The sequence below is a fragment of the Myxocyprinus asiaticus genome, chromosome 47, assembly GCF_019703515.2.
Source record: "Myxocyprinus asiaticus isolate MX2 ecotype Aquarium Trade chromosome 47, UBuf_Myxa_2, whole genome shotgun sequence".
NCBI lineage: Eukaryota > Metazoa > Chordata > Actinopteri > Cypriniformes > Catostomidae > Myxocyprinus > Myxocyprinus asiaticus.
Window position 1 is genome coordinate 4,849,577 of NC_059390.1, and position 27,553 is coordinate 4,877,129.

General features: G+C 39.6%; 1 protein-coding gene across 1 annotated transcript; it reads left to right on the plus strand.

Moving 5' to 3' along the window:
• Window positions 1-1,711: 1,711 nt before the first annotated feature.
• On the plus strand, window positions 1,712-27,553 carry LOC127436482 (neurotrophin-3-like). The gene is made up of 2 exons (XM_051690671.1): window positions 1,712-1,874; window positions 21,358-27,553. Exons 1-2 carry the CDS (start codon window positions 1,857-1,859, stop codon window positions 22,144-22,146), a joined length of 807 nt encoding a protein of 268 aa, XP_051546631.1. The 5' UTR covers window positions 1,712-1,856; the 3' UTR covers window positions 22,147-27,553.

Below are 27,553 nucleotides of genomic sequence, written 5' to 3' on the forward strand. Positions count from 1 at the left end.
TCTGACTGTCATCATTGCAATGCTTGCAGTCAAAATGTAAGGACCTCTAGACTTCATCCAAAACAAACATTTCCAAAAAAGAGTAATGAGAGAGTGACTTACAGAAGAAAAGAGAGGATTAGAGTGGGGTCATGAATGTTTCCTGTCACATCAGCCCTGCCCATGTAAAATCACTCACTTTGTCACTCTGCTCTTACACTATACATCATATAATGATTTTGCATCAAACATTTTCAAGTAATGATTATAGAGCACACAGCTGAGTCATGTTGAATGCCTGAGAGCTGAAACTGCACATTCATTTTTCAACATATCTTTTCAACTGGCTTCCATACCTAATCATTAGGATCTTTTGGAAAACTTTTGACTGCAATTTGAGAGTATGTTTTCTTTGAAATGTTCTTTATTCACTAATTCACTAGTTATGAATACAAAGAATAAAAACTTATTATAAACAACTTTCACAACTGGTTGTTTTGCCAAATTTCATTCAAATAGATGTTTAGGAGACGTCTGCTGAATTTTCTTTTCAACATTTTTTCAACACACACACACACACACACACACACACACACACACACACACACACACACACACACACACACACACACATATGTTGGTGCAGCTATCATTATGGGGACTCTCCATAGACATAATGATTTTTATACTGTATGAACTATAAATTCTATCCCCCAATCCTAACCCTCACAGAAAACATTCTTCATTTTTACATTTTCAAAAAAACATAGTTTAGTATGTGTTTTAAGCGATTTGAATTATGGGGACACTAGAAATGTCCTCATAAATCACATTTATAGCATAATACCCTTGTAATTACCAGTTTGTAACCTAAAAAAATGTCCTTGTAAACTACTTAAACCTGCCCACACACACACACACACACACACGTTGGTGCGGCTATTCTTATGAGGACTCTCCATAGACATAATGATTTTTATTATGTATGAACTATAGATACTATCCCCTAACCCTAACCCTACCCCTAAACCTAACCCTCACCAAAAACGTTCTGCATTTTTACATTTTCAAAAAAAAAAAAAACATCGTTTAGTATGTTTTTTTTAAGCGATTTGAATTATGGGGACACTAGAAATGTCCTCATAAACCACATTCATAGCATAATACCCTTGTAATTACCGGTTTGTAACCTAAAACAATGTCCTGGTAACCCACCCCCAACACACACACACACACACACACTCACACATATCACATGTTTGTACTTTTATAAATAAAATTATAGTTCAGCAATGTGAAAATATATTTTATGAAATATATATATATTTTTTTGTCCTATTGTGAAATATACAGTATGTTGCATAGTAGGCTATACAGTATGTACTATATGTATGTTACTTTTATTATTTCAGTCAAAACCATATATAAATATCTCGTGTTTTGCATATATTGTCATGTGTCAGATTTCTGTATGGAAAGTTTCATGCCATTTGAGTGAACATTAAAGACCATTCTATTAATAAGCATTATATAACGTAATAGTGTTTGCTAATATGAAAGTATGAATGTTATAAAAAAATAAACAAATGCATGATTTGACTAAGGAGAACAGCACTGCTCTGGACTAAGTACAGCACTGCAACCCTATAAAAGCCATCTGTCCGTGCTGGATGCGTACAGGAGAGTAAAAGATTACGCTTGTAAGAGAGAGAGAGAGAACGAGAGAGAGAGAGAGAGAGAGCTTTGCGCGCGCTCCGCACGCCAGTAAGAGTCTCAGCACGCACCGCGCGCTTTCTATCTGGAAACTTTCAAAAAAGGATTCGCAATAAACCCATCACCTTCATGTCGGCACTGCTGAATATTTCCTCACCGATGCTATGGTTACCTTTATTACGGTATGTATTTTGAGAACTGTATTTGGTGTGTGAATCTGAAGGGCCCTTGGCACGGTTACGCATTTGCGCTTGCTCTCCAGTACACTTTGTGCGCTCTTTACTGTTGGAAAAAGTTGTTCAGTTTTAATGGACAAGGGTTCATACAATTTCTTCTTGCCAAATTTAAACGTCGGTTGAAGTCTTATGAAAAAAAAATAATAGAGTTTTAGTGTTTATGGATCTGAAACTGTCGGTACAGTGCATTTGGAAAAAATGTGAACTGCTGTGCGCTGCTCTTCGCCTCGGGCTGAATTGAAAACCAATACGGGTAAATTCACTTCTTACTTTTCACAGAGAGCTCTTCTCTTTTATGCACAAACAATAGATTGCTAAGACAACTCTCTTTTCACTTCCAAAAGTCTTTTACTACGATTAATTAAGTTCAACCAACTATATGTAAAGGTATGTACTGTAACTGACTAGAACTGTAAATAACCTATCTATACTTCTGTATATCTGTATGTATCTGTAACTGTATTTCTAGATAAAGACAGATTTTTGTGTATATATGAGGTAGGTACAAATGCACTAATTTAAAAAGATGCATTGATTGTCACTGATTAGAGAAAAAAAGATGAACATGAAGTACTTAAAATCATTTAAAATGAAATGGAAGATTTAATTATTGTCTAAGAAACATTTAGCTATTTGGTCATATTTCGGAGCACTGACTGCATGAGATAGGCAGGCAATCCCTAAAATAGATAATCCACATACTGTAAATCTGTGGAGGAGATGGGACCGGCCAGTGCCCTTCAAACCCTCTGAGTTTGTCTTTGGATTCAAGTGATGTTTAATATTGCTCGTTGTGTTTATTTGGAACGACTCATCTGAAAGTCGCAGGCCTATTTTTCCCACTTGTGTATTTGATAGCCCCCTCAGTGTGTGTGTTTCTGTTTATGTTACCCTGCAGTGTGTGTGCATGTGTGTGCTGGGAAGTCTTGTGCAGACATGCTGCTCAAACAAGCATCTGTCAAATAAAGTTACTGCTGAACGTGTCAAAAGAAATTTCAGACATGATTGTGGAGAACCGTTGGACTATTTGAGTATTTACAGAAAGTTTTCTCTGGTCTGAATGGGATTTACTAAAGTGCACACATTCAGATTTTTCTCTATCCCACATAGAAGCTGCTATTTAATTTGAGATTCCAAGAAGCTACAATTCATTTAATTATTTAATACAATTTCCTAATTTTGCAATATTTTTAAAAGGAATATTCTGGGTTCAATACCAATTATGCTCAATCGTCAGCATTTTTGGCATAATGTTGATTACCACAAAAACAATTCTGACTCGTCCCTCCTTTTTAAAAAATAAATAAATAAAAAAATAAAAAAATAGGTTACAATGAAGCACTTACAATGGAAATGAATGAGGCCAAATTCTGAAGCGTTTAAAGGTAGAAATGTGAAGCTTATAATTTTATAAAAGCACTTACGTTAATTTTTCTCATGTATTATTTGAGTTGGAAAGTTGTTTATATTGTCAAATAACAGGTTTACAGCGTCACGTCATCGTGTTAATGAATTTGCAAAAATTGCAGAGAACTTTACACTTTACACAATTAAAATAATGTTATCATGCATATTGTTTACATCTTGTGGCTGTTCTGGGAGTTGTATTTTGCATTTATGAATTGGCCCACTTCACCTCTATTGTGCCTCACAGTAACCCAGAGCTTTGGCCTTTTATTTTTAAAGAAAAGATGGGACGAGTCTAAATTAATTTTGATAATCAACATTATGCCACAAATGCTGTTGATTGAGCTTAACTTGTTTTGAACCCAGAATATTTCTTTCAATGTATCTATTCACAGAATACTGGATTAAACGGGCCATGACACATACCACACTGTACACAATAGTCCACTAACAGGATAACCAATTCACTTATGTGATTTTCTCCTTCATTACTGCTGCTTTGATGTTTAAATTCTACTTCCAAACTCGTGGTATCTTGTAACACTCTTTATTGTACAGGGTAGCTACTTTGCCACTGTAGAATGTGACTCAGGAAAGGTTGGCTGGATATTTAAGCTCTATCAAGGGGTCTCATCAACTTTATCATGGGTCACTCATACCCAAAAGTTGTCCCGGTCTTTTTTTGTTCACTGTGTCTAAAGTGTGGGAAATGCACTATTGTGACCATATATGGCCCTCTATGATGTACTCATCATTATACAATACCATATGTATGCCACCACATAATGTACATATTGCAATCGCGGTCAAGATTGCATTTGTCATGAACAAATGAAATTGTCTTTTCGTCATGTTCTAGCTGTCTTTCATACAGTATTTGGAAAAGCATGACACACTATGCACTACAGAGTCTAAGCTGTCATTACACTGCATGGAAGGACCCATCATCTAAATGACAGATGGCAGCCAGACCTAAATACATAATTTATCAAAGCCAGGTTCAAAGAAATGGATCATTTCTTAATAACTCTTCATTTTACACAATATTTATTATTCTATTGCTAAATACAGCCACAAACCCTGATGTGAAGTGATAGCTTAACAGTATGTTGTACAGTAGCATTTCCATTCTTCTTGGTCTCGTTTATATGCGTTATACCTTTGCACTGATATTAAAAAACACTCAGACAACTATGGAGCTAGAACATATGGTTTTTAGGGAATATATGGAGTTATTGATTTTCTTTTGTTTATCATGTTCATTTGACTTCTTGTCATACAGACTTTATATTCCCAGAATATGTGGTAACACTTTACATTAAGTTTGCATATGTTAACTTTAGTTAGCGCAATTGTTAACATTTACTACAATGGACAAATTTTACAGCATTAATTAATCAATGTTAATTTCTTAATCAATGTTAATTTCTGCAAGTAAAATAACCCAGCTTTGCTTGACCTTTTGGCCCTTTGATTTTGATCTGAATTTCTGAGAATTAAAAGTGAGAGATTAGTATTTGCAGAATTTTGTAATTCTATTATCTGAATTTTTACAGCTAATTTTACAGCAAATTCCACCTCTAAAACAAATTGCTGCTTAAAAATACAAATGTATGCCACCAAATCTTTTTGTTTTGTTAAGTGTCACATGTCTAGAATTCAAATGAATTAATTTCAGATTTAGTCATTAATCTAGCCCCATATAGGGACAACAGGGAAGCATTTTATGCTGGGAATTCTAAAACTACAAAACTAGTGCTTCTATAACTGCAAGAAATGTTGTGGTTTGCTAAGTGGCTACAACAGTTTACAATTTGACACTTTTAGGAAATATAGCAGAATTTGTTTGCACATTTCAGAGTGTGGATATTACCTTGTTGGAAAGTTTTACTATTGATAATAGTCCAATAGTAAGAAAACTCCCAGATAGACCCCAAATATTGGTCCTTATCCAGCTCTGTCAGCCAAATCATAAAATGAAATATCACTATACTGTAACTAATAACCATTATATGAGGCATTTACTTCAAGTAGAATAAAGAGTAATTTGTGCCAGAAATGTTCAGCAGCTGGTGTGTTGATGGTGTTCTGCCGATATTTTAAAACCACACAACTCCCAAAAACTGAGAGTACTGCAGAAACTTTAAAAAAATATAACATAAATATGGATATTGGAGTCAGGAGCTTTTAGTCACCTAACTTGGCTTGACTAAGTGTGCCTGAGCATGCTGAGAATACTTCATCTAACCTAATTTTTCAGAGTGGCTTTAAACTTCTAAGAACATTGTTCTGGAAGTGTCACAAGGAGTGATGCATTATACATGAAGCCGGGGTCAGTATATCAACACTGCTGAGTGGGAAATGGCTACACCTTTGTAGTTTGTATCCCTGACAAAGTGTTGCTGTCAACCCCCCGTCTATCAGTTTACATCAAAACAACCATCTAACTTGATCACGTTACCAACTCTAAGGTGCGTTAATTACACTAATCGTTATGTTTGGAAGTGCCATGTCAAAACCGAGAGCTCGTTCTGTGTTTATTTGTCGATTAAAGGCAGCTTAATTGCTAATCATTCTCAGACTTTACACAAATAGTAACAGTTTTGTTTTATGGCACTAAGAAGGAATGTGTGTTTAATGAAGAAACCTGACTGTCGGGGTCCTGGGTAGCTCAGAGAGTACTGATGCTGACTACCACCCCTGGAGTCGTGAGTTCAAATCCTGGGTGTGCTGAGTGACACAGCCAGGTCTCCTAAGCAACCAAATTGGCCCAGTTGCTAGGGAGGGTAGAGTCACATGGGGTAACCTCCTCGTGGTCACGATTAGTGGTTCTCACTCTCAATATGGCATGTGGTAAATTGTGCGTGGATCGCGGCGAATAGCATGAGCCTCCACATGCTGGGAGTCTCCGCGGTGTCATGCACAATGAGCCACGTGATAAGATGTGTGGATTGGCTGTCTCAGAAGTGGAGGCAACTGAGACTTGTCCTCCGCCACCCGGATTGAGGTGAGTAACTGCTCCACCACAAGGACCTACTAAGTAGTGGGAATAGGGCATTTCAAATTTTGAAACCTGACTGAACAAAATAGACTTGTGACAACTCAGAATAATTCGTACAAGATGGCAAAGGTGGTGATAATCGTGGGATATTGTATGGCTTGGAACAAAAAGGTGCTAATTTTATAACCATAGATACCAATCAAGAAACAGAATTCCAAATCGATACAATACAGGCATCAAATTTTAGCTAGCCTCCTATCCTGACACTTTAAGTTAAGGAAGGAAACGTCTATAAATAAAGTTGGCTACACATTCCATATTTATTTATGCAATACAAATGACTGATGTACCTTAATAACCTGTAATACTGTATGCTTTCATTGTCTCGTTTCAAATGTTTTCTTTTTTCCGTGGTACACAAAAGTTATTTTCCTATTAAAATCATGGTTAGGTTTAGGGTTTGGGTAAGAAGTTAAACTATTGCTAGGTTTGGATTGGGGGTTAAACTTAGGATAACATATAATAACATTTGTTCGTTGGTTCATTAATTTTTTCTCGATGGGAGTAAAACTTGTCTGATTTTTAACAATTTTGACGTCTTTTACTAATATTATGACTTGAGATGAGACCGTGTTGGACTGAACAACTATTACTCTAAAGAGTTTCATGTTTTTGTACTTTTAACTGTAAAAAGGACCTTATTTTCATGGGTGGCTCAGGAAAATGTTCTGTCTCCAGTTGTGATTATTATATTACTAATAATGTTTTATTAATACTCTTGAGGGACAGAGAGGGAAACTATAACAGTTACAGATCGCTTTGGAGACCTACTGGCATTATGATTGGTCTTACAGTGCAACAACTTCTTTGCCATATATAGCCTAGCTGGGCATGATGACAGTTGAGAATGCATTGGCTGCCAAAATATGACATGCACTTTTTCCAGTTTTGTTGTATTTGTTTACACTTGTCATAAAATAAACAATTGAATATGCTGTCAGATAATTAGGACTTTCCAGAAATACATGCTGTAGACACATGCATACTTAAAACACAGGATCTGTATTAAGGGAGGCGTTCACTCCTGCTGTCAAGAAGGCCAAACAGCTGCAATGTGTCCCCTACACTGAATGCTCTGCAAATGACACACATATGAAGCAACAGGCAGTACCAACACAGCAATTCCAGAACTCCTTTGATCTCCCAGTAGAACCACATACAACCCCAATTCCAAAATAATTGGGACAGTATGAAAAATGCTAATAAAACAAAATGTAGTGATTTGTACATTTTATTCACCCTTTGCTAAATTGAAAACACTACAACTACACATTATATAATGTTTTACCTTGTGAATTAAAAAACAAAAAATGTTTTATGTACAGTAATTTCAAATCAGATGATTGCAACACACTCAAACAACACAAAAAATTTGGGACAGTCGAGTGTTTACCACTGTGTAACATCAACATTTCTTCTAACAACACTTATTATGCATTTAGGCACTGAAGACACAAGTTTGTTAAGTTTAAAAAGTGGAATTTTCCCCCATTCATCCAGCTGCAGGTCTTCAGCTGCACAATTGCACAGGGTCTTCGTTGCTGTATTGTGCGCTTCATAATACACCACATATTCTCAATTGGAGATGGTCAGGACTGCAGGCAGGCCAATCTAGCACCCGCACTTTCTGCTTATTCGGCCAGTATGTGGTTTTAAGTTTTCCTGCTGAAAATGCTGGGACATCCCTGGAAAAGACGGTACTGGATGGCAGTATATGCTGCTCAAAAATTTGTACATACATGTCTGCATTAATGGTGCCCTCACTGATGTGAGAGTTGCATGCCATGGGCACAGAGTTGCATGCCCTGGCCCATGCAGACACTGGCTTTTGGACCTCACGCTGATAACAGCTTGGATGGTCCTTTTCCTCTTTGGCCCGGAGAACACGATGGCTGTGTTTTTCAAAAACTATTTTTGACTCATCGGACCAAAAAACACGGTTCCACAGTTCTACTTTCCATCTAAGATGAGACCAAGCCCAGAGAAGTCGACAGCACTTCGGGACAGTGTTGATGTAGGGCTTCTGCTTTGCATAGTAAAGTCTTAACTTGCATCTGTTGAAGTAGCGGCGATTGGTGTAACAAAAGTTTACTAAAGTAATCCCAAACCCATGTTCATGATATAGTTCATGAATGATGTTTTTTAAGACAGTGATGTCTGAGGGATCAGAAGTGGTTTTCGTCTTGCCCTTTACGCACAGAGATTTGACCAGATTCCTTGAATCTTTTAACTATATTGTGCGCTGTGTAGAGGGTGAAATGCCCAAAATCCTTCCAGTTTGTCTTTAGGGAACTTTGTTCTCAAAGTACTGGATTATTTGCTGAAGCATCTGTTGGCAAATTAACAAGTCTCAAATGATTCTTGCTCTTGAAGAACTAGGCTGTTTTTGGAGGCTTCTTATGTACTATGACACGATTGCCTAACCTGTTTACCATCTCATGCTTCACATTGCCTTGTCATTTTAACCTGTCAAATTGTTATTAGTCTTAAATTGCCCCTGTCTCAACTTTTTTGGAGCATGTTGCAATTATTTGTTTTGAAATGTCTGTACATTAACTACAAAAAAACAATGAAATTCACAAGGTAAAACATCATATAATGTGTAGTTGTAGTGTTTTCAATATGGCAAAGGGTGAATTTAATTTACAAGTCACTACTTTGTTTTTATTAGCATTTTTCATACTCTCCCAACTTTTTGGGAATTGGGGTTGTAATTTTTCAACATTCTCATTCATTCATTCAACATATCTGTCATCTGTGAACGAATTGTTCAATTTAGTCAAATCCCAGTTTGAATCCATCTGTAATTTAGAATAGCATGGAGTCACACACTTAGTTGTATATGATCACGCAGGAAATTGACATGTTGTTACCAAACGTTCCAGTACCATGACATCAACCTCATATTGTTGAGTTACTGACAAGTGCCATTTCCAAGCAGATGTTTTTAGATCAATTCAAACATGCTTTCCTTTTTACTGTGGTACAAATGATAGCTTGTTGTGCGACCAGCCTCTGATACACGGGTTCTAGTCCTATGGAAACCAGAAAGTAATCGAGTTCACATAAACAATTATGAGTGTGATTCGGAGGTTGTATTTTCATTCTAAAATAAAAATTTTACTCCATTAGGTTTAAGATTGGGTTTGGATTAGGACATATGGTTAATAAAATATGCATTCCTGTTGACTTAATTACTTCATTTATAACTAAAAATAACCACTTTACAACTCACGTACCCATACGTTTAACAACACTTCCAGCTTCCGCCACTGGAGGCAGTGCGTTGAATTTCGGTAAGCACAGACCGATTTTAGCTGAAGAACTTTAGACCTACTGTCGCTGAATTCACAGTGAGATCAGTCTGTTGTGTCCACATATGGAAAACATGCTATGTACAGGATATAAGACATGCTCAATGTGAACTGGAGCTAATTAATGTGCATGTGTATAAAATTTGTGCCGACAGTTTACATATCACGTCAAGCTTTTAAATATTGAAAAACCATGAGGCGCATTTGACATAACCCACAAATAAATCGTCTACTGAACGTAATATGCAAAGTTAACATGTTGTACAGAACATCTACATACGTTTCCTTGTTTGTAATAAATGCAGCCACTTGTTCTTGATGGGTTTTCAAACACTGCAGGTCACGTCCTACCATTCTTCAGATCTTTAAATTTAAACCAAGATGTTCAAGCTGTGTTCCTTTCACTCACTGCATGTTTCCAAATGGAAGTAAGTGTATAGTACTGGTCAGAGATGGAGGGTGTCCAGACAGGGGGGTCTTGTCCCTCTTTTAGGGGAACATCTGGAGGCAAGTGGACAGCATTAGGGTTTAGACACTCTTCTTTGAAAATCCTGGGTGGATTTCTTCCGCTGGTGTGCCGCCTCTTAAGTCATCCTGAGTCCATCAAATTGGGTAGCCCTCCAAAAACTCAAGGAAATATGTTTGGTCACAGTGTTGTGTCCTCTTGATTGATACCAGATGTGTTGGGCAGCTTGTCATTTTTTATGACGGTATCAATGTGCTAACACATTGCTAACATTTCTGAGAGGAACAGATCAGTGCGGCTTGTACATGGCCTGTTTATATTGTATACACAGCATTTACTGCATACTCTATTTCATTGTACTATTTCTATTCAGTTTTGTTTATCCAGTGGCATTCTTCCACATGCCTCAATCTTCGAACGCAACTCAAACAACTGTGTGCCTGAGGGGGAATTTCTTTGATTCAGTATTTATAGAACTTAATAAGCTAAGATCTCATTCCATGTGAATGAACTGTACAGTGTATGCCAGTGTCTGTTCCCACAAGGCAATGACAGACTGTAGATTGTATTGTCATACTGTTGTGGGACATATGGCTCTTGCATATGCTTGAGGTATAATGCTTCTCTCGAGATTATAAACCCAGTCTGACTAAAGATATGACTTGCAAGAACTGGCAACTTATCTACCCTCAACAAGGAAGATGTGCTACTGTAGATGCCTCTTGATTTAGTCTTGATTCTGCTTGTGCTTGTGGTTCATTGTGATTTTAACATGCACCATATTTTTGACCTTATGAACCAATACACCTAATATTTTTTTGTAAATATGTCAACAAATACTGTTAAATGCACACCAATCTGCTGATAGCTACCAAAAATCTGATAATGCAAGAAAACTCTGTTAACATGAGACTTGATTTCATTGGGTTATTCTTTGCTTTTGAAATCAAAATGTAAACATGGAATTTTAAACATAGGGTAAACATAAACATAAACATTAGATAAGTTAGTAGGAATGCCGGTAAAGGTGTTTACATTCTGAGTGAAATCAGGGTAATGAGCAAAAATCTAGTCCAACAAGTGTTGATCGGTTTTTGCTTGAAGCGTTTATGATCTTACCCAACCCTGATAAAGGAATGCCATTTGAAGGAATATTCCGGGTTCGATACAAGTTAAGCTCAAAAGCTGAAAGTTCAAATGACAGTATTTGTGGCATAATAATTACCACAAAAATGTTTTTCGACTTGTCCCTCTTTTCTCGTTCCTGAGGCACTTACATTTGAAGTGAATGGGGCCAATTTTGGGAGGATTTAAAGGCAGAAATGTGAAGCTTTTAATTTTATGAAAGCTTTTACATGAATTCTTCTGTTAATAATTCTTCTGTATTATTTGAGCTGTAAAGTTGTTTAAATCATCACTTTTGCGTGTTTACAGAGTTAGAATGCGTCGTCATGGCAACAAAGTTGTAAAATTGCATATAACTTTACACAGAAAAGGTTAGTAAGTGATTTTATCTCAATAAAATTATGTCAGCATGCATACGGTTTACATCTGGTGGCTATAGTTTTGAGACAAAGAGTATTTTAATGTTTACAGATTCGCCCCATTCACTTCCATTGTAAGTGTCTCACTGTAACCACGACTTTTGCTTTTTTTAAAGAAAAGGAGGGATGCGGGGCTCAGTGAGTATTAATGCTGACTACCACCCCTAGAGTCATGAGTTCAAATCCAGGGTGTGCTGAGTGACTCCAGCCAGTTCTCCTAAGCAACCAAATCGGCCCAGTTGCTGGGGAGGGTAGAGTCACATGGGGTAACCTCCTCGTGGTAACAATTAGTGGTTCTCGCTCTCAATGGGGTGCATGGTAAATTGTGCATGGATCGCGGAGAGTAGCATGAGCCTCCACATGCGGAGTCTCTGCGGTGTCATGCACAGCGAGCCATGTGATAAGATGCGTGGATTGACTGTCTCAGAATCGGAGGCAACTGAGACTTGTCCTCCGCCACCCGGATTGAGGTGAGCAACTGCGCCACCATGAGGACCAACTAAAGTGGGAACTGGGTATTCCAAATTGGGAGAAAAGGGGAGAAAAAAAAAAAGAAAAGGAGGGATGAGTCGAAATGAATTTTTGTGGTAATCAACATTTTACCACAAATGCTGTTGATTGAACTTAATTGTAGTGAACCCGCAATATTCCTTTAAGGTGTTTACATGACATTACACGTTGTTGGTGTAAGAACATGTATGTAAACACACTTAGTATGTCAGAAAGCGGCCAAAATAATGTGCATATTGACTGTAAAATTCTAATATCTCTTGTCATCTTCAAGCTGAGGTGTACACTGAATGGAGCTGAACACTGTGTTAAATGGTGCATTGGGTGGAGTGAAGGCCTAATCTCAAGACAATCTTCTAGGAGTTAAAAGCTCAGGGAGTTATAAGCCTCCTTGGCCAGTCTTAGATAATGTGCGTAGGTGGTGAAGAAGGCCCAATGTCGAGGCCACTGACACAGTGCTGTGTGAGATTAACACCTGTCATACAAAAGCATGCTACTTTTCAGATGTACAACTATTTAAGTATTAAATTTACTGGAGTTGGAAACAGACCATATATATGCATACAAATTATGTCATATGTTATATCACAACTCTAAAAACCATTTGATATGAGGGAAGGTTTATTAGGAATTTATTAGGTGTTAACGTGCCTAGATTCAAACCAACAAAGTCTGTTTTTATTCAGACTTCTTGTGAATTTTTGGAATGACTTGGTTGGCATATCTGAGATGAAGGATTCCTCAAGTGTTTATGAGGATTAGTCCTGAAGCAAATGGAGAGCTATGCACTGAGTGGCCTAAACCAGTTAAAGGAGATAAAGCACCAGATTTTGACGCCTAATGCCCCTGTGTCCTGAAATAAGGGTTCACGGCGAGTGTTATTTAATGTAGTTAGATATTATGTCATTTTGAAATACCAGCTTGTATCATGCTTAGAAAAACAGGACTCTGTTTTCCAATGACAAGAGCAACTGCTTACCAATCTTGAAGAGATGGCCCAAAGGTTCATACATCGATATCACAAGATTCAGGTTATATAAAAAGTTAACTTTTTTAGTAATTATTGAGATCAAACTGATGGTGAGGGCCAAAGTCAGTTGTGTTTAAATCTGCTTAAAGTGTAATTTCTGAGGCAATGGCCTTTGAGCACTTTAACAATGCTCTTGTGTTTGCCAACGACAAAAGATTTTGTACAGAAGTTATTCTTCGCCTTAACCACGTCCATTTTGGTTTTCGGGTTAAACAGAAGCAGTTCTATAGTAAACATATCACAAGGTGATTTAAGAACCATTTTTTTTTTTATCTGCCGAAGATCAGTCCACTCCTACAGCAATCCCATATACATGTGATGGCCTTAACAGCAGAAAATATCTCGAATGTGTTTTTTATTGCATAATTTTCATAGCTTAAAGTCATCACAGAGGTGCTGTACATGGTGCTAACATACTGTAGCTAAAGGCGCTGCAAAACAATTAAGTCTGAGCACAGATGCAAAACGGCTGTCATCCACGTTGGAATGGCTGAGCTTGTACGTGCCAAATAACAAATCATTGTGATTTGTGTTTTGCAGGTGATACTGCGTGAAAAGTCTTGTCTCAGTATCTTGTCTCAGACTTTTATGGCATTTCGTAATTATTCAATGTATGCCTCCCTTCCCCAACCCAGTTTAAATGGATTAGGGTGTCAACAAATTTGGACATTCCCAAGCAAGCATCCAAGAGTTCATTAGCTGGCCTATCAGCTGATTTAGATCAATCACATGAACTTATGAAGAGTCTCATTCCAGGCCCTTAAAACTGTCTGGTGAGACTTGGCTAGAAGGTTGTGTATGGAACTGCCGCCAAGGGAAATGGTCACAGTCATTCTTCAGTTAAGCGCATCCACTACTTTCATGTCCCACTCGATTTGGGTCAGGCAGATTAACAGCAATTGTTTAGAGTCCATGTTGATCACAGGGAGTGATTTATACTGCAAGTGGGCCTAGCAGTCTCTTTGCCAATATACTCTTTTAATGACCATGACTGTTGCAGCAAATGTAAAAATGTCATCCAATAACAAACAAAATTTAGGCTAGATTCTCTTTGAGAATGTCTGTTAGACCAGAGTGTATTGGGTACTCAAGATTGATCAATATCAATGAAGAATCAATATTTTTCCTGACTTGAAGTAGTATTGAAGGATTTATTGAAGTCCACTTTGAATTGGGACACTTAAATGATTTTGATTTTGCTTTATTGTGTAATTTAATCTGGTTATTGATGAGTGATGAGAGCTGTAACCGTGGAGACCACAAATATCCTTTGTATGTTTGTGACAATAAATTATTGATTTATTATAAAGCTGAAGAACTTATGTAATTGTGCACTGACCATTACCATGTCTAAAAAAAGGATTTAAAAAAACAACAACTTAATTTTGTTGACATAATGCATAACATTTTCCATGAATAATAGAATTACACTAGTTCAGCAATACTGGTGCATATATGTCATTACGTGTAAAAATAGTAATGTCACTACCTGAAAGTATAAGTGTTTTTTAGAGATGTTATTAAATTAGGTTTCTCCCAGATATACAGGTAAATGTGTCAGAAAATGGTTAATAACTTCTCCTTCTTCTTTAATTGTACTTCAATGGAATAGTTCACCCAAAAATTTAAATTCTGTTGTTTTTTTTATTTTTTTATTATGAAAAACAGATAAGTAAATATTCTGTATACTTTCTCTTTTTGCGTTCTGTGGAAAAATAGTGGTGTGTGGGTTCGAAATGACATAAGGGTGAGTAAATAAAGAAAGAATTTAAATTTTTGGTTGAACTATCCATTTATAGGTTGGTTGGTTGACAGATGGTAAGAAGAACATATCTTTTGATGTAACCTGGTCATTTGTAAACCAGTTGAATTTAGGGTTCCCACGCTAATGAAAAACCTGGAAATATAAAGGAATTTAAATTTTCACAAATAAATGGAAAAGTCAAGGAAATGCATTGGTCAAAACCCTTGTGGGAACCCTTTAAATTATGATTTTACATTACAACTGACTGGTAAAATGACACAAGCCTACCGATTACCTGAAGGACAGTTAGCATGGAGCTTTGTAACATATCTTGAGATATAGCACATGCTAACTTTAGCATTAGACTCTGGGTCAGTGACCTGCTATGATTTGTGATGTTAGACGATGCACAAAATTACCATCACATCCGTCTTCCCTAATCAAGCCCCTTTTTTGGCACCTCCATCAGGAAGTTCAAGCTGCTGTTCATCCAGGCAAAGACATTTAAGCACATCTGTGCTCCTGTGAGATCTGAAACTCTTGCGTTTATTCAACATGACAGAGCGAGACACATAAAGAAATATGTCACATTTTTTAAGGTCTTAGATATTTTAATGTGAGCTTGAGAGTATTGTTAAAAGAGAAAAGTCTTTGGAATGGCCCTCTGCATGGATCAAACTTTAAACTGCTGTTAGTTTAGCGAGGGATCGCATTAGCTGTGCTTCCCAGTAGGTCTCTTGCAATGTTTGTAGCGCATGAAGACACACAGCTAAGTATTTGAGAGTAGTTAAGAGGATGCAATGGATTATCTCTTCAAACGTGGTCGAAAGAGTATCAAGTGGATGTCTTTCAATCAAATCATTTGTTGTGGTATAAATTACATTTTAAGAGAGCTAGGTAGACTTTATCGTGACCAAATTGCTCACTATGGGCAAGTTTTGCAGCTCAATGAAGAGGAACCCTTTTAAAAGCTTACAGGATTTATACAAACATAGCCAAGCATTTGATCGCACTTAAGAAGATGAAAAAGATTATCTATTGAACCCTGGTCTAGAGTTCCAAGTAAATTTCCACCCTGCACTCACCTGAATGAGCCTTAATAGGAAGAATTATGGATGCATATTCCAATTTCTTAAGCTTTTGTACATTTTCTCATGGAGGGTGAGCATTGAATGGGGTATGAGATGCAAATTAGTTGTGGACAAATAGGGCATACAAAAGCCAAGCAGTTTGCTGTTCTTAATTAAAGCATGCATGGGAATGTTATCAAGAGAGATAGCTTGAAGTAGTTCACAGCAAAGGCAAATAAACATTACAGCAAATCTGTAATTAGTACCTCACGGATTGTCTGGTGTTGTGATGTACTTCTTAGGTCAACGTCATGGATGACCACAGCAAGTTCAAGATTTCAGGCTGCAGTTTTTTTACTCCAAATAAAAATACACAGTTGGCTTTGCCAATTGGGAAGTCAAAGACCTGTTTAGTGGAGGTTTAAAAGAGGGTTTTATACCAATCTAATTTGTGTATTAGGATTTTTGGAACAAATGCTTGCTGTCATGGCTCCAGTGAGTTTGTCGGTTTGTTCTGTTTGTTTTGTTATTTCTCTCCCTCATGTTTCGCAGGCGCTGCCGGCATGCATGATCAGTGTTTCCGTGGGAACACTGATTATTTCCAGGGGAACGCTTATCATGCCACTAATTAGCATGCTAGCAGCACCTGGTGCTCCGCTGATTCACTCCCTACTTAATCCCTTTGTGCCGGCGAAGTCTGCCTGCGTGTCAGGAGTATGGTTGCCTTCCAGTTTGCTGTACACTTGTTCTCTGCACTCATGAATCTTCAACAGAAGTTTACTCATCTCTGCCCATGTGTCGGGAGAGTGATTGCCTTCCAGTCTGCTGTGTGCTTGTTCTCTGCACCTCACTACGCTTCAACAGAGGATTCCTCCCAAATCTGCTCCTGACTTCCATGACGCACACTCGCCTACGAACACTATTCACAGAGTCCTCACAGATCTGCCCATTGCACGGCCACGGCGTGCACGCATCCACGAATGTCTTCCCCTACTACTGCAGCCGGTGCCGGGTTCTCCACTCTTCCCCAGCACAGTTTAAATTGCTATTTATTGTTAATAAATCCTTTGACCTGTTCCTCTGCTCTTGGGTCTCTTTGTTTCGCTCTCACTGTGACACTTGCTCTCATGATTTTTTATGTATACTTTCATTCTCAGCAGAATCCATACTGCATCAGTTACAGCACAATTGCAAATGGAAGTTTGATTGGTTTAGAGAATGTAGCTGCTGATTCTCATTCATAGGGGGGTCAATTACTTTCGTCCCAATTTCCTGAAGTGTCAATTTAACACTTTGTCCAACAGTAATGCAGTGACTTAAAACTGTACATTCCTAGCAGTTGCTGCAGAGTCAGACATCCAGTTGTTTAAATATAAAATAGTAAAGACAAAATCTGTTAAGCCACTGCCTGTAAGGTGACTTTGTTGCACTGCCCTCTTTTGAAGCATTGACTTTTAATTACAGTCATCTTGTCAACGTCATCCCTGCCAAAAAGCTACATTAGCGTTGCTTATTGACCGATAACGAGGACAGAGTGATTAACCATCTCCTCTGAGCATCGGGTGTCAGATTCATGCCCTCTCATACACTCATCCTTACTAAGAACTCCTTTGTGGACCAAAAAATGTTGTTGAATTTGTGGAACAAACACTGAAATTTCAGTCTTTGACATCTACTACAAAACAACAAAGGGGAGGTTAATTATCAAGTGTTTAGATACACTGCTGAAAATAAGGCTTTCATTTTCTGTCATAGACAAACATATGGCTACAACTTATACAGTGGATCTTAGTTAGGGTAGATGCCATATTTACAAATGATAAAACCTTTTGTGTTGATAGTTTAGTTGACGAAAATGAGATGTGACTTGCTTTAACCTTAAAACAGTTACACGGACTGCATGTGTATCCCTCACAGCCTCATTTTTAAGTGGTCAAATCAAATATGGTTTATTAAATAAGGACTATTGTAACAGAATCGGCAAACCAGGGACAAACCATTTTTCCATGAAATGCAGGTGAACTACTCAAAATAACCTCAATGTCAAATGATCAATAATCAAACTTTCATGCAGAACAAGGGGACTTTGTATTCAGTTTTGTCACCAAAGTCTAATTTAAAACCAAATAATTTATGTAACAAACTGAGCATCTTTCAGAGTTTCATGATACTATCATCCTCCCTACCCATTCCTCCCAAAGCCCAGTCTCTCTTGGTTTCTTAAAAGAGATATAGAAGCATTCAGGGCAGCTTAAAATATCTCGGAGCACAGTGGATATTTATTTCCATTTGCCACCAACGTAGCCTGAAATCTATTGCCATATAGCCCTTTGATGTACCAGTTGTAACCCCTGACTGTCTGCAACGCTTCTGTCTTGCTATATCAGTGTCATCATTAGTCTTCAGTCGGTGCACTTTGCACTTGTGTCTGTAGTCTGTAGTGTCACTTGCAATTTGACCACTCTGGATTTGATGCTGATGTTTTTGAGTGGGCAGCATTACTCACATTCTCTGCAGATTTGCGGCTGCACATTCTAGTGATTCCAAACACATATAATCATCTGAAGCAAAGGATGAAAGCAGTAAGTGAATGACGGCATTAACATGCACAATAATATTTAGATATTAAAGGAGTATTCCAGGTTCAGTACAAGTTAAGCTCAGTCGACAGCATTTGTGGCATAATGTTGATTACCACAGAAAATAAATTCAACTCGTCCCTACTTTTTTTTTTTTAAAGGGGAAAAATCTAAGTTACAGTGAGACAATACTATACATATATTATACAATAATAATTACTTATTACTTAAAAAGGGGATTTTTCCCCTTTTTCTCCCAATTTGGAATGCCACTCTAAGTCCTCATGGATGCATAGTGATTCACCTCAGTCCAGGTGGTGGAGGATGAATCCCAGTTGCCTCCATGTCTGAGACAGTCAACCCATGCATCTTATCACATGGCTTGTTGAGCATGTTGCCATGGAGACATAGCACGTGTGGAGGCTTCACGCCATCCACCACGGCAACCACGCTCAATTCACCACACACCCCACCGAGAACAAACCACATTATAGCGACCACGAGGAGGTTACCCCATGTGACTCTACCCTCCCTAGCAACTGGGCCATTTTGGTTGCTTAGGAGACCTGACTGGAGTCACTCAGCATGCCCTGGGATTCAAACTAGCGAACTAGCGAACTCCAGGGGTGGTAGCCAGCGTCATTACCACTGAGCTACCCAGGCCCCCACTTATGTATTTTTATTTATTTGAGCTGTAAAGTTGTTTAAATCTTTGTTTACCGGGATTAAAGGCTGCCGTCGTCATGCCGTCATGGAAACAAAGTTTTAAAATTGGATGTGACTTTACACAGAAAATGTTAGTAAGTGATTTTATCACATTAAAATAATGTTAACAAGTATATTGTTTATGGATTGCCCCCGTTCACAAGTGCCTCACTGTAACCCAGATTTGTGCTTTTTTTTTTTTTTTTTTTTTTTTTAAGAAAAGCATGGACAAATTGAAATGACTTTTTGTAGTAATCAACATTATGCAACAAATGCTTTCAATTGAGCTTAACTTGTATTAAATCAAGAATATTCCTTTAATGAGAATTTGGTCATATTCTGATTATGCAAGCATCATGTAAATGCATTAACCTGAATGTTTACAGAGTTTATCTGGATTAAGCTGATTACAAACAGGAATATTCCAATAGCTGTGGAGCATGTAAATGTATTTCTTAGAATAAAAGGGTAAAAAGAAAATGGACCTTAATAAGAAAATTATGGACATGTAAATGTAATCTGGTTATTCATGTATGAATGAATACTTGTACTGATTGTATTGTATTGGTTAAGTAGGATAATTCTTCAACAGATAATTGCCTAGTGAGGCCTAATGGTTGCATTTTGTTAAAAGACAAGCAGTTACCTGTAATCACTAGCATTAAATAAATTATATAGAGAACCAGTTTATTTAGCATGACAATCTGCACCAAAAATCACATGCAACATACTAAGTGCAGACATTCTTTCTCAGCGTAATAGAAAAAATGTCACCAGTATGTTAAGGGCTTGTATCTAATCAAAACAACTTTTAAACTGTTCTCTTTAATCTTTATATAGTGCTCACTAATGAACCTCTGTTGCTTTAGCAGACTCTTCTACTCCCCACACCGGCAAGGTTTCCTCTGGGAGTTTTGCACTTTGTGTTTTCTGTCTCGTTTTATTGTGCTCAGTCATGAAACAGAATGTACACGGGGCCAAATGAATGCACCAGACACACAAATAGTGATGATGGTGTAGTGGGCTAAAGCACATAACTAGTAATCAGAAGGTTGTTGGTTCAATCCCACAGCCGTCACCACTGTGTCCTTGAGCAAGATGCTTAACTCCAAGATGCACCAGAGGAATTGTCCCTGTAATAAGTTCACTGTAAGTTGCTTTGGATAAAAGTTTCTGCCAAATGCATAAATGTAAATAAATATGCCATTATGGAGGCCCTGCACATTTCCTCATGTGGTATGTTACTGTGTGGCATCTCTCACCATACTCCCATTAACTGATGCATCTGATACCATCCAGATGCATTGGAGATGTGCTACCTGTAATTCAGGTTAGTTTATATGATAACAAGTGCATTTACATGTGTGATCTTACACCATTTATGCTTCATAAACTGACAACATGTGTGCTCATGTAAAGGGCTTAAACATCTTTCCTTTATCAGGGTAAGGTCGTAAACGATTTAAGCAAAAAATGATCAACACCAATTTCGCATTCCGCGTAAACACCTTTACTAGCGTTCTTACCGGCTTATGCAATGTGCGCAAGTGTTGTGTGCATGCCTGTTTGTGTTTTGACGTCAAAAGCAGAGAATAATCAGATGATTTCAAATGTCATGCAAACATGATCTTCTTGCTTTGTCAGATTTTTTGAATAAGCACATTTTGGTAGCTGTCAGTCATGTGGCTATGCTTTTGAAATGGTGAGTATTTTAATGTTTACGGATTGGTCCCTTTCACTGTCATTGTAAGTGCCTCACTGGAACCCAGATTTTTGCTTTTTTTAAATAAAAGCAAGGACAATTCAAAATAAATTTTTGTGGTAATCAACATTATGCCACAAATGCTGTCAATTGAGCTTAACTTGTATTGAACCCAGAATATTCTGTTAATTAAATTATTGAGAATTCTGTTCTGTCACTGGAACAAAAAAAAAACTGAAGTTGATCTGTTTTGCCACTGTATGCTCTTACAAAAGTGTGTCTCCGCTTTCTCCACAGATCTTACAGGTGAATCTAGTGATGTCCATCTTGCTGTACGTGATGTTCCTCGCGTACCTCTATGGTATCTCAGCTTCTACGATGGACAAGCAGCGGCCAACGCAGGATCCCATCAACATGCTTATCATAAAGCTTCTACAGGCCGACATCAGCCGCAGCCGACAGAAACAGGATGAGGGAACCCTGGACGCACTTCCATCCATCACTTTAAACACACCTGCAGTGACCGACTACAAGGGGAAACTTAGCTCACCTGCCTACCAGCCTGTGACAGACATCTCCTCGGAACTGCTACGTCAACACAAACGTTACAACTCACCACGTGTTCTACTAAGCGACCGACCACCTCTGCAACCCCCGCCGCACTACCTCATGGACGACTTTGTAAGCAGCCAGGATGCTAGCGGCAGCAACAAAACACGGCAAAAACGCTACGCTGAGCACAAGAGCTACAGAGCAGAGTACTCGGTGTGTGACAGTATAAGCGAATGGGTGGTGGACCGAACCACGGCTGTGGATATTCGCGGACAGCAGGTCACCGTTTTGGGGAACATCAATGCGGGACGCACTGACCTCAAACAGTACTTTTTCGAGACAAAGTGTCGGACGGCCAAGCCCTTCAAGGGAGGCTGCCGGGGTATTGATGAAAAGCACTGGAATTCACAGTGCAAAACTTCGCAGACTTACGTGCGCGCCCTCACTCAGGATAAATCGTCGGTGGGTTGGCGCTGGATACGGATAGACACCTCGTGCGTCTGCGCGCTCTCACGTAAACACCGCAGGACGTGAAAAACGTGCAACCACTCCACTGTCATTTTATTATTTCCTGGGGGGCTGTAAATATATAAATTATTATTTAAATTATATGGAATGCATATCGTTTATTCATGTCTATGTATAATGTATAAATATTCTTGTTATTTATTTAAAACGTCTGCAAATTAAAATCTTAAAAAAGAGAGAGACTTACTGTATCATGCAATGCCACTAAGCTACAGGAGCATTACATGGTGAATCTATGTGCCTTGCTCAAGTATCAGAGTCAGAGGACAGTGGGAACAGTTGTAATTGCAAATGGTCAATATCATATTAACTTCAGTATTGTTCACGAAAACCAGTTTTTCTACTGATACAGGCTGCCAGTATACAGTGTCCTCTTCATTTCTGGGGAAACCAATTACAGTCAAGATGTTGTCATATTTTGTATGGAAATAATATGTAAACATACAGTATATGCATATGAAAACTGCATGAAATACCTAAGAAATATAAATTTTTCTATCACTCATATTGTACACCATGATGTTAGTGGTTCATACAGGATACAAAGACTAATGGACAAAACCGTAATACCAAAAGCAACACAAACAACTTTGTATCACTGGAATATTAGTCACAAGTCACAATCCCAGCAGAAAAATTAGCTCAGCATCTTAAAAAAAAAGAAAAGAAAGAAAAATGGACCAAAAGGTGATATGAAAGATCTTTTAGAGTTCTACTAATTCTTGTGAGACTGGATAGTATTTGTTTCTAGTGTTGATGGTCGACTAAGACATGGCCTTTTGAAAGTGTTAGAGTTAGGGTTAGGGTTAGGTTCACCCAAAAATTAGCATTCTGTCATAATTTACTCACCTCATATTGTTCTAAACCTGTATGACTTCTTCCAACATGAGGGTGAGTAAATGATGACAGAGTTTTAAGTTTTGGTGAACTATCCATTTAAGCAAGCACAGTGTTGGTCGGATCATTCACAATGCACCAATTATAAGCTTTTTTTACAGCTCAAAGCATGTCCATAATTTTTTTAAATGTTACCACCTTTAATAAGTATGGCACTTGCTTACATAGCTTAGCAGCAATGATGTGAACTACTCCCCAGTAATGCAGAGAAGGGAAAAGTGGAGTCGAAAGCAGCCCTCATGACCACTAGTTTACCATTGAGCAGCTTAGTATTTTTGAAGAAAGATCCTTAACAGATGGAGGAAAGACTCCTCCCACTAGTCGTGCCCCTCTCAAAAGCTCCACCCAGGGTTAGAAAGCCTACCAGAGACCAATCTGACCACCACGCCCACATTCTAGCAGGTCAGACACGTCTCTTTTCAAGTGTCCACCACAAACGACTGTAAATTTATTGTTATTAAGAGTAAACCACCCTAAGGATTTATAAGAGAAGCAGGTAAACAAAAAGACAACAAAATGGGCCATTGCTAATGACACTGTAGTCTTACACAGAGGTAAAGCTGCCTTAAGACGATGTACATATGTGCAGAGCTGGGATTTTAACATGTAATCTCCCCCTTAAGAGGGTTTCTCTCTTGTCAGACTCATCTTAGGAGATAAGCATTTCGCCGGTGCATTGAGGCTATAAAAAGGCCTGCCATCTTTTCCCACTGTAAGTTTATATAAGGAGACCCACTCAAGCGTTAGCACGCTAGCAAGTCATGAGACGAAGGATTTCTGTGCATTAGATTTTAAGTACTGGGAGGATCCATCTGGAGTAAGCCAAGAGACATGACCAAGGATACAAAATGTTAAATCTTAAACCAGGGAATCAACTTAAGATATGTCAGAGGACATGAGTATAAAAGAACGTGTGTTTTTTTTGTACTGGTGCTCAATAAATATTATATACCCAAGAAAACACGTTTGTGAGATGCATAGAGAAAAAGAGTTCCCTATCTGTCACTCACTCGACATTGTGTCGATGTAGTGACACTAAGGGTTTGCTATTATTAGCCCCAGTCACCTCTGAATTATTCAGAAAAGGCCAATGAGAATTGGCGAGTGGAATTTGCATGCTGGATTTAAGGCGCAGATCACTGATGTCAGATGTCTCGTTCGGGGCTCGCGATGGGGATGAGTTATCAGTTGCAGCATCGGAGGATGGGCTGCTGCTTTCGGAAGCGGAAGAGTCTACTGAGCTCCCGCTTTCCTCCTGTGGCATCGGCCCTGGCTCCACCACCATCGGAGCCCGTATGCCAGCCTCAGAGAAGAAGATCCTCCCGCAGGAGGGCGGCACCGCCTGCTTGTCAGCCGGCCGCTAAGAACCCCAGACGGGCTTCGAAGCGGCCCCGAGACAGGCGACCCAGGGATGAGGTTGCTAGCACCGACCGGCCTGACCCAGGTGAGCGCACAAGCTCCACTCCCGCCACTGGGCCAGCACCTCGCGTTCCCTCATTCTCCGTCAGAGGGAAGCCGGCAAAGAGGTAAGTTCGGCGGTTCTCGGGGCTGCTTGCCCGCCCCAACCGCTGCCCACCATTGCGGGCCGGTGGGGTGTCGGCTCTGCCTCGCCATGAACCACCCACCCCGGGCATGAAAAAAACCGGTCGTCCCTCTGGTGCCATTAGCACGGAGGCTGGGAGCATGGTTAGCGCTCTCCAGCCCGTCACGATGGCTTATCAGAACGATCCATCTCGGCTACATGATCCAGTTCGCCAGATGCCCGGCCAGGTTCAGTGGCATCCTCTTCACCTCGGTACGAAGCGAGGATGCCTCGGTCCTTCGGGCAGAGTTTGCTACCCTTCTGGTGAAGGTAGCGATAGAGCCCGTCCCTCTAGCCAAGATGCACAAGGGCTTCTACAGCCCTTATTTTATCGTGCACAAGAGAGGGGGTGGGCTGCGCCCAATTCTGGATCTGCGTACCTTGAACAGGGCCTTACACAGGCTTCCGTTCAAGATGCTAACGCAGAAGCACATCCTGTAATCAGTGCGACATCAGGATTGGTTCGCGGCCATCGACCTGAAGGATGCGTACTTCCATGTTTGATCCTTCCTCGACACAGACCGTTTCTTCGGTTTGCTTTCGGGGGGCAAGCATACCAGTACAAGGTCCTCCCCTTTGTTCTGTCCCTGTCCCCTTGCGTCTTTACCAAAGTCGCAGAGGCTGCCCTGGCCCCGCAAAGGGTGAAGGGCATTCCCATCCTCAATTATCTCGACGACTAGCTAATCCTAGCCTACTCGCGAGATCTATTGTGTACGCACAGGGACCTTGTGCTTCAGCACCTCGACCGACTGGGGCTTCAGGTCAACTGGGAAAAGAGCAAGCTCTCCCTAGTACAGAGCATTCCTTTTCTCAGCATGGAGCTGGACTTGGTCACCATGATGGCACGCCTCATGAATGAGCATGCACAGTCAGTGCTGGCCTGCCTGAAAATCTTCAGTCGGAGGACAATGGTGCCACTGAAACATATTCAGAGGCTCCTGGGGCATATGGCATCCTCAGCGGCGTTACTTCCCCTCATGTTGATGCATATGAGACCGCTCCAGCACTGGCTACAGAATTGAGTCCCAAGGTGGGCATGGCGCCACGGCACCCAGCATGTGATAATCATGCCAGGGTGCTGCCACACCTAAAGCCCTTGGTCAAACCTAGCATTTCTACGGGCAGGGGTTCCTTTAGAGCGGGCCTCGAGGCGTGTCATTGTCATGACAGATGCCTCGAATTCAGGCTGGGGCACTGTGTGCAACAGGCAGGCAATGTCGGGGCTCTGGACGGGGCCCCGCATGCAAAGGCATATCAACAGCCTAGAGTTGCTGGCAGTATCGGCCGTTGATTCTGGGCAAGCATGTGTTGGTCTGGACGGACAACACAGCAACTGTGGCATACATAAACCGCCAGGACAGCGTACGCTCACGTCGCATGTTGCAACTTGCCTGCTGCCTCCTCCTTTGGAGTCAGCAGATGTTGAAGTCTCTGCGAACCACTCACGTCCCGGGCGACCTCAATCACACAGCGGATGTGGTCTTGCAACAGGTAACGCTCCGTGGAGAGTGGAGACTCTACCCCCACATAGTCCAGCTGATTTGGGAGAGATTCGGGGACGGGCAGGTGGACCTGTTCGCATCCCGAGAGTCCTCTCATTGCCCCCTTTGGTACTCCCAGTCCGAGGCTCCCCTCGGCACAGATGCCTTGGCACACAGCTGGCCTCGGGGTCTGTGCAAGTACGCATTTCCCCCAGTGAGCCTCGTTGCACAGACATTGTGCAAAGTCAGGGAGGATGTGAGCAAGTCCTGATGGTTGCGCCGTACTGGCCCAACTAGACTTGGTTCTCAGACCTGAATTTTGACAAATGTGTAGTTACTGTGTTTTGCTATTGGACAGCAATCTGGTTCAAACCCTTTACTACATTAAGTGAAGTGCCATGACAGAACGCTTCATTCTATAGAATTCCAAATGAAACATTAAGAGTTATTAGCATCTAATTGTCAATTGTAATGTGGCAATGAAAAATTAATCATTGTTTTGTTTGTTTTAATGTTTTACAAGAGACATAATGGTGCATTTGAAAGTAAAAGTGGTGTTGGACTAACATAAGGCACTAACTAAAGCACATCTGTGACTGACAGATTCAGTTTGAGACCAAATGTTGGGTGTGAAGTTTTGAGACAATCAAGGTGTCGGGTACGATTTGAAACAGAACCACAGACCACCAAGGAAACAACACACCTTCTTTGTATTCAGTCCTCTGGCTGCTTCTCACTTCTTTAATTTAGCCCTCCATGGAGAAATTGGATAAAAGCTTGGATAAAACACATGAACTCAACATATCCCACATCTCCCAATTGGATTCTGCTGGGAATGGCCCACACAGTTGTTCAAATGTATTGCCTTTCCTGAAAAACACATTCATACACTGGATCCCTACATGATTTTGACTTGGCTCATTCCTGAATGATGTTCACTGAAACATTCCCATGTATTTTATGCTGTCTGGTGATGTATTTATGACCTGCTGGTGTCATGCATACTTGCTGCTTTAAACCATTGCAACCAAACTTTATGATGACCAACGGCCAATGACATGTTCTCTGTTTATACTGAAAACAGTGCCAAAAACACATAAAATTCTATTTAAGGACTAAACACCTCTTAACATTCTGACACGAAAGTTCCTCTTCTTCGATATGTCAAAACTGACAAAAATGCGAGAAAAGACGAATTCTAATTTAGGAAAAAAGAAAGAAAGACTTGATTGTTTGATGGTCATTGTTTAGTGAAGTAGTTTATTTTGGCTGTACCATAACCCATTGTTTGTACTTTTTATTTGTTTGTTTGCTTGTTTTAGAGAGAGAGAGAGAGAGAGAGAGAGTGAATTGCTTATCCCATAATGGTAATGTCTCTTGAAATTTCTGTTTTCTCATGCTAATACTTGAAGGAAGGAAGGCCTTGCTTGCAGTCTGTGTGAGATTTGTCTAA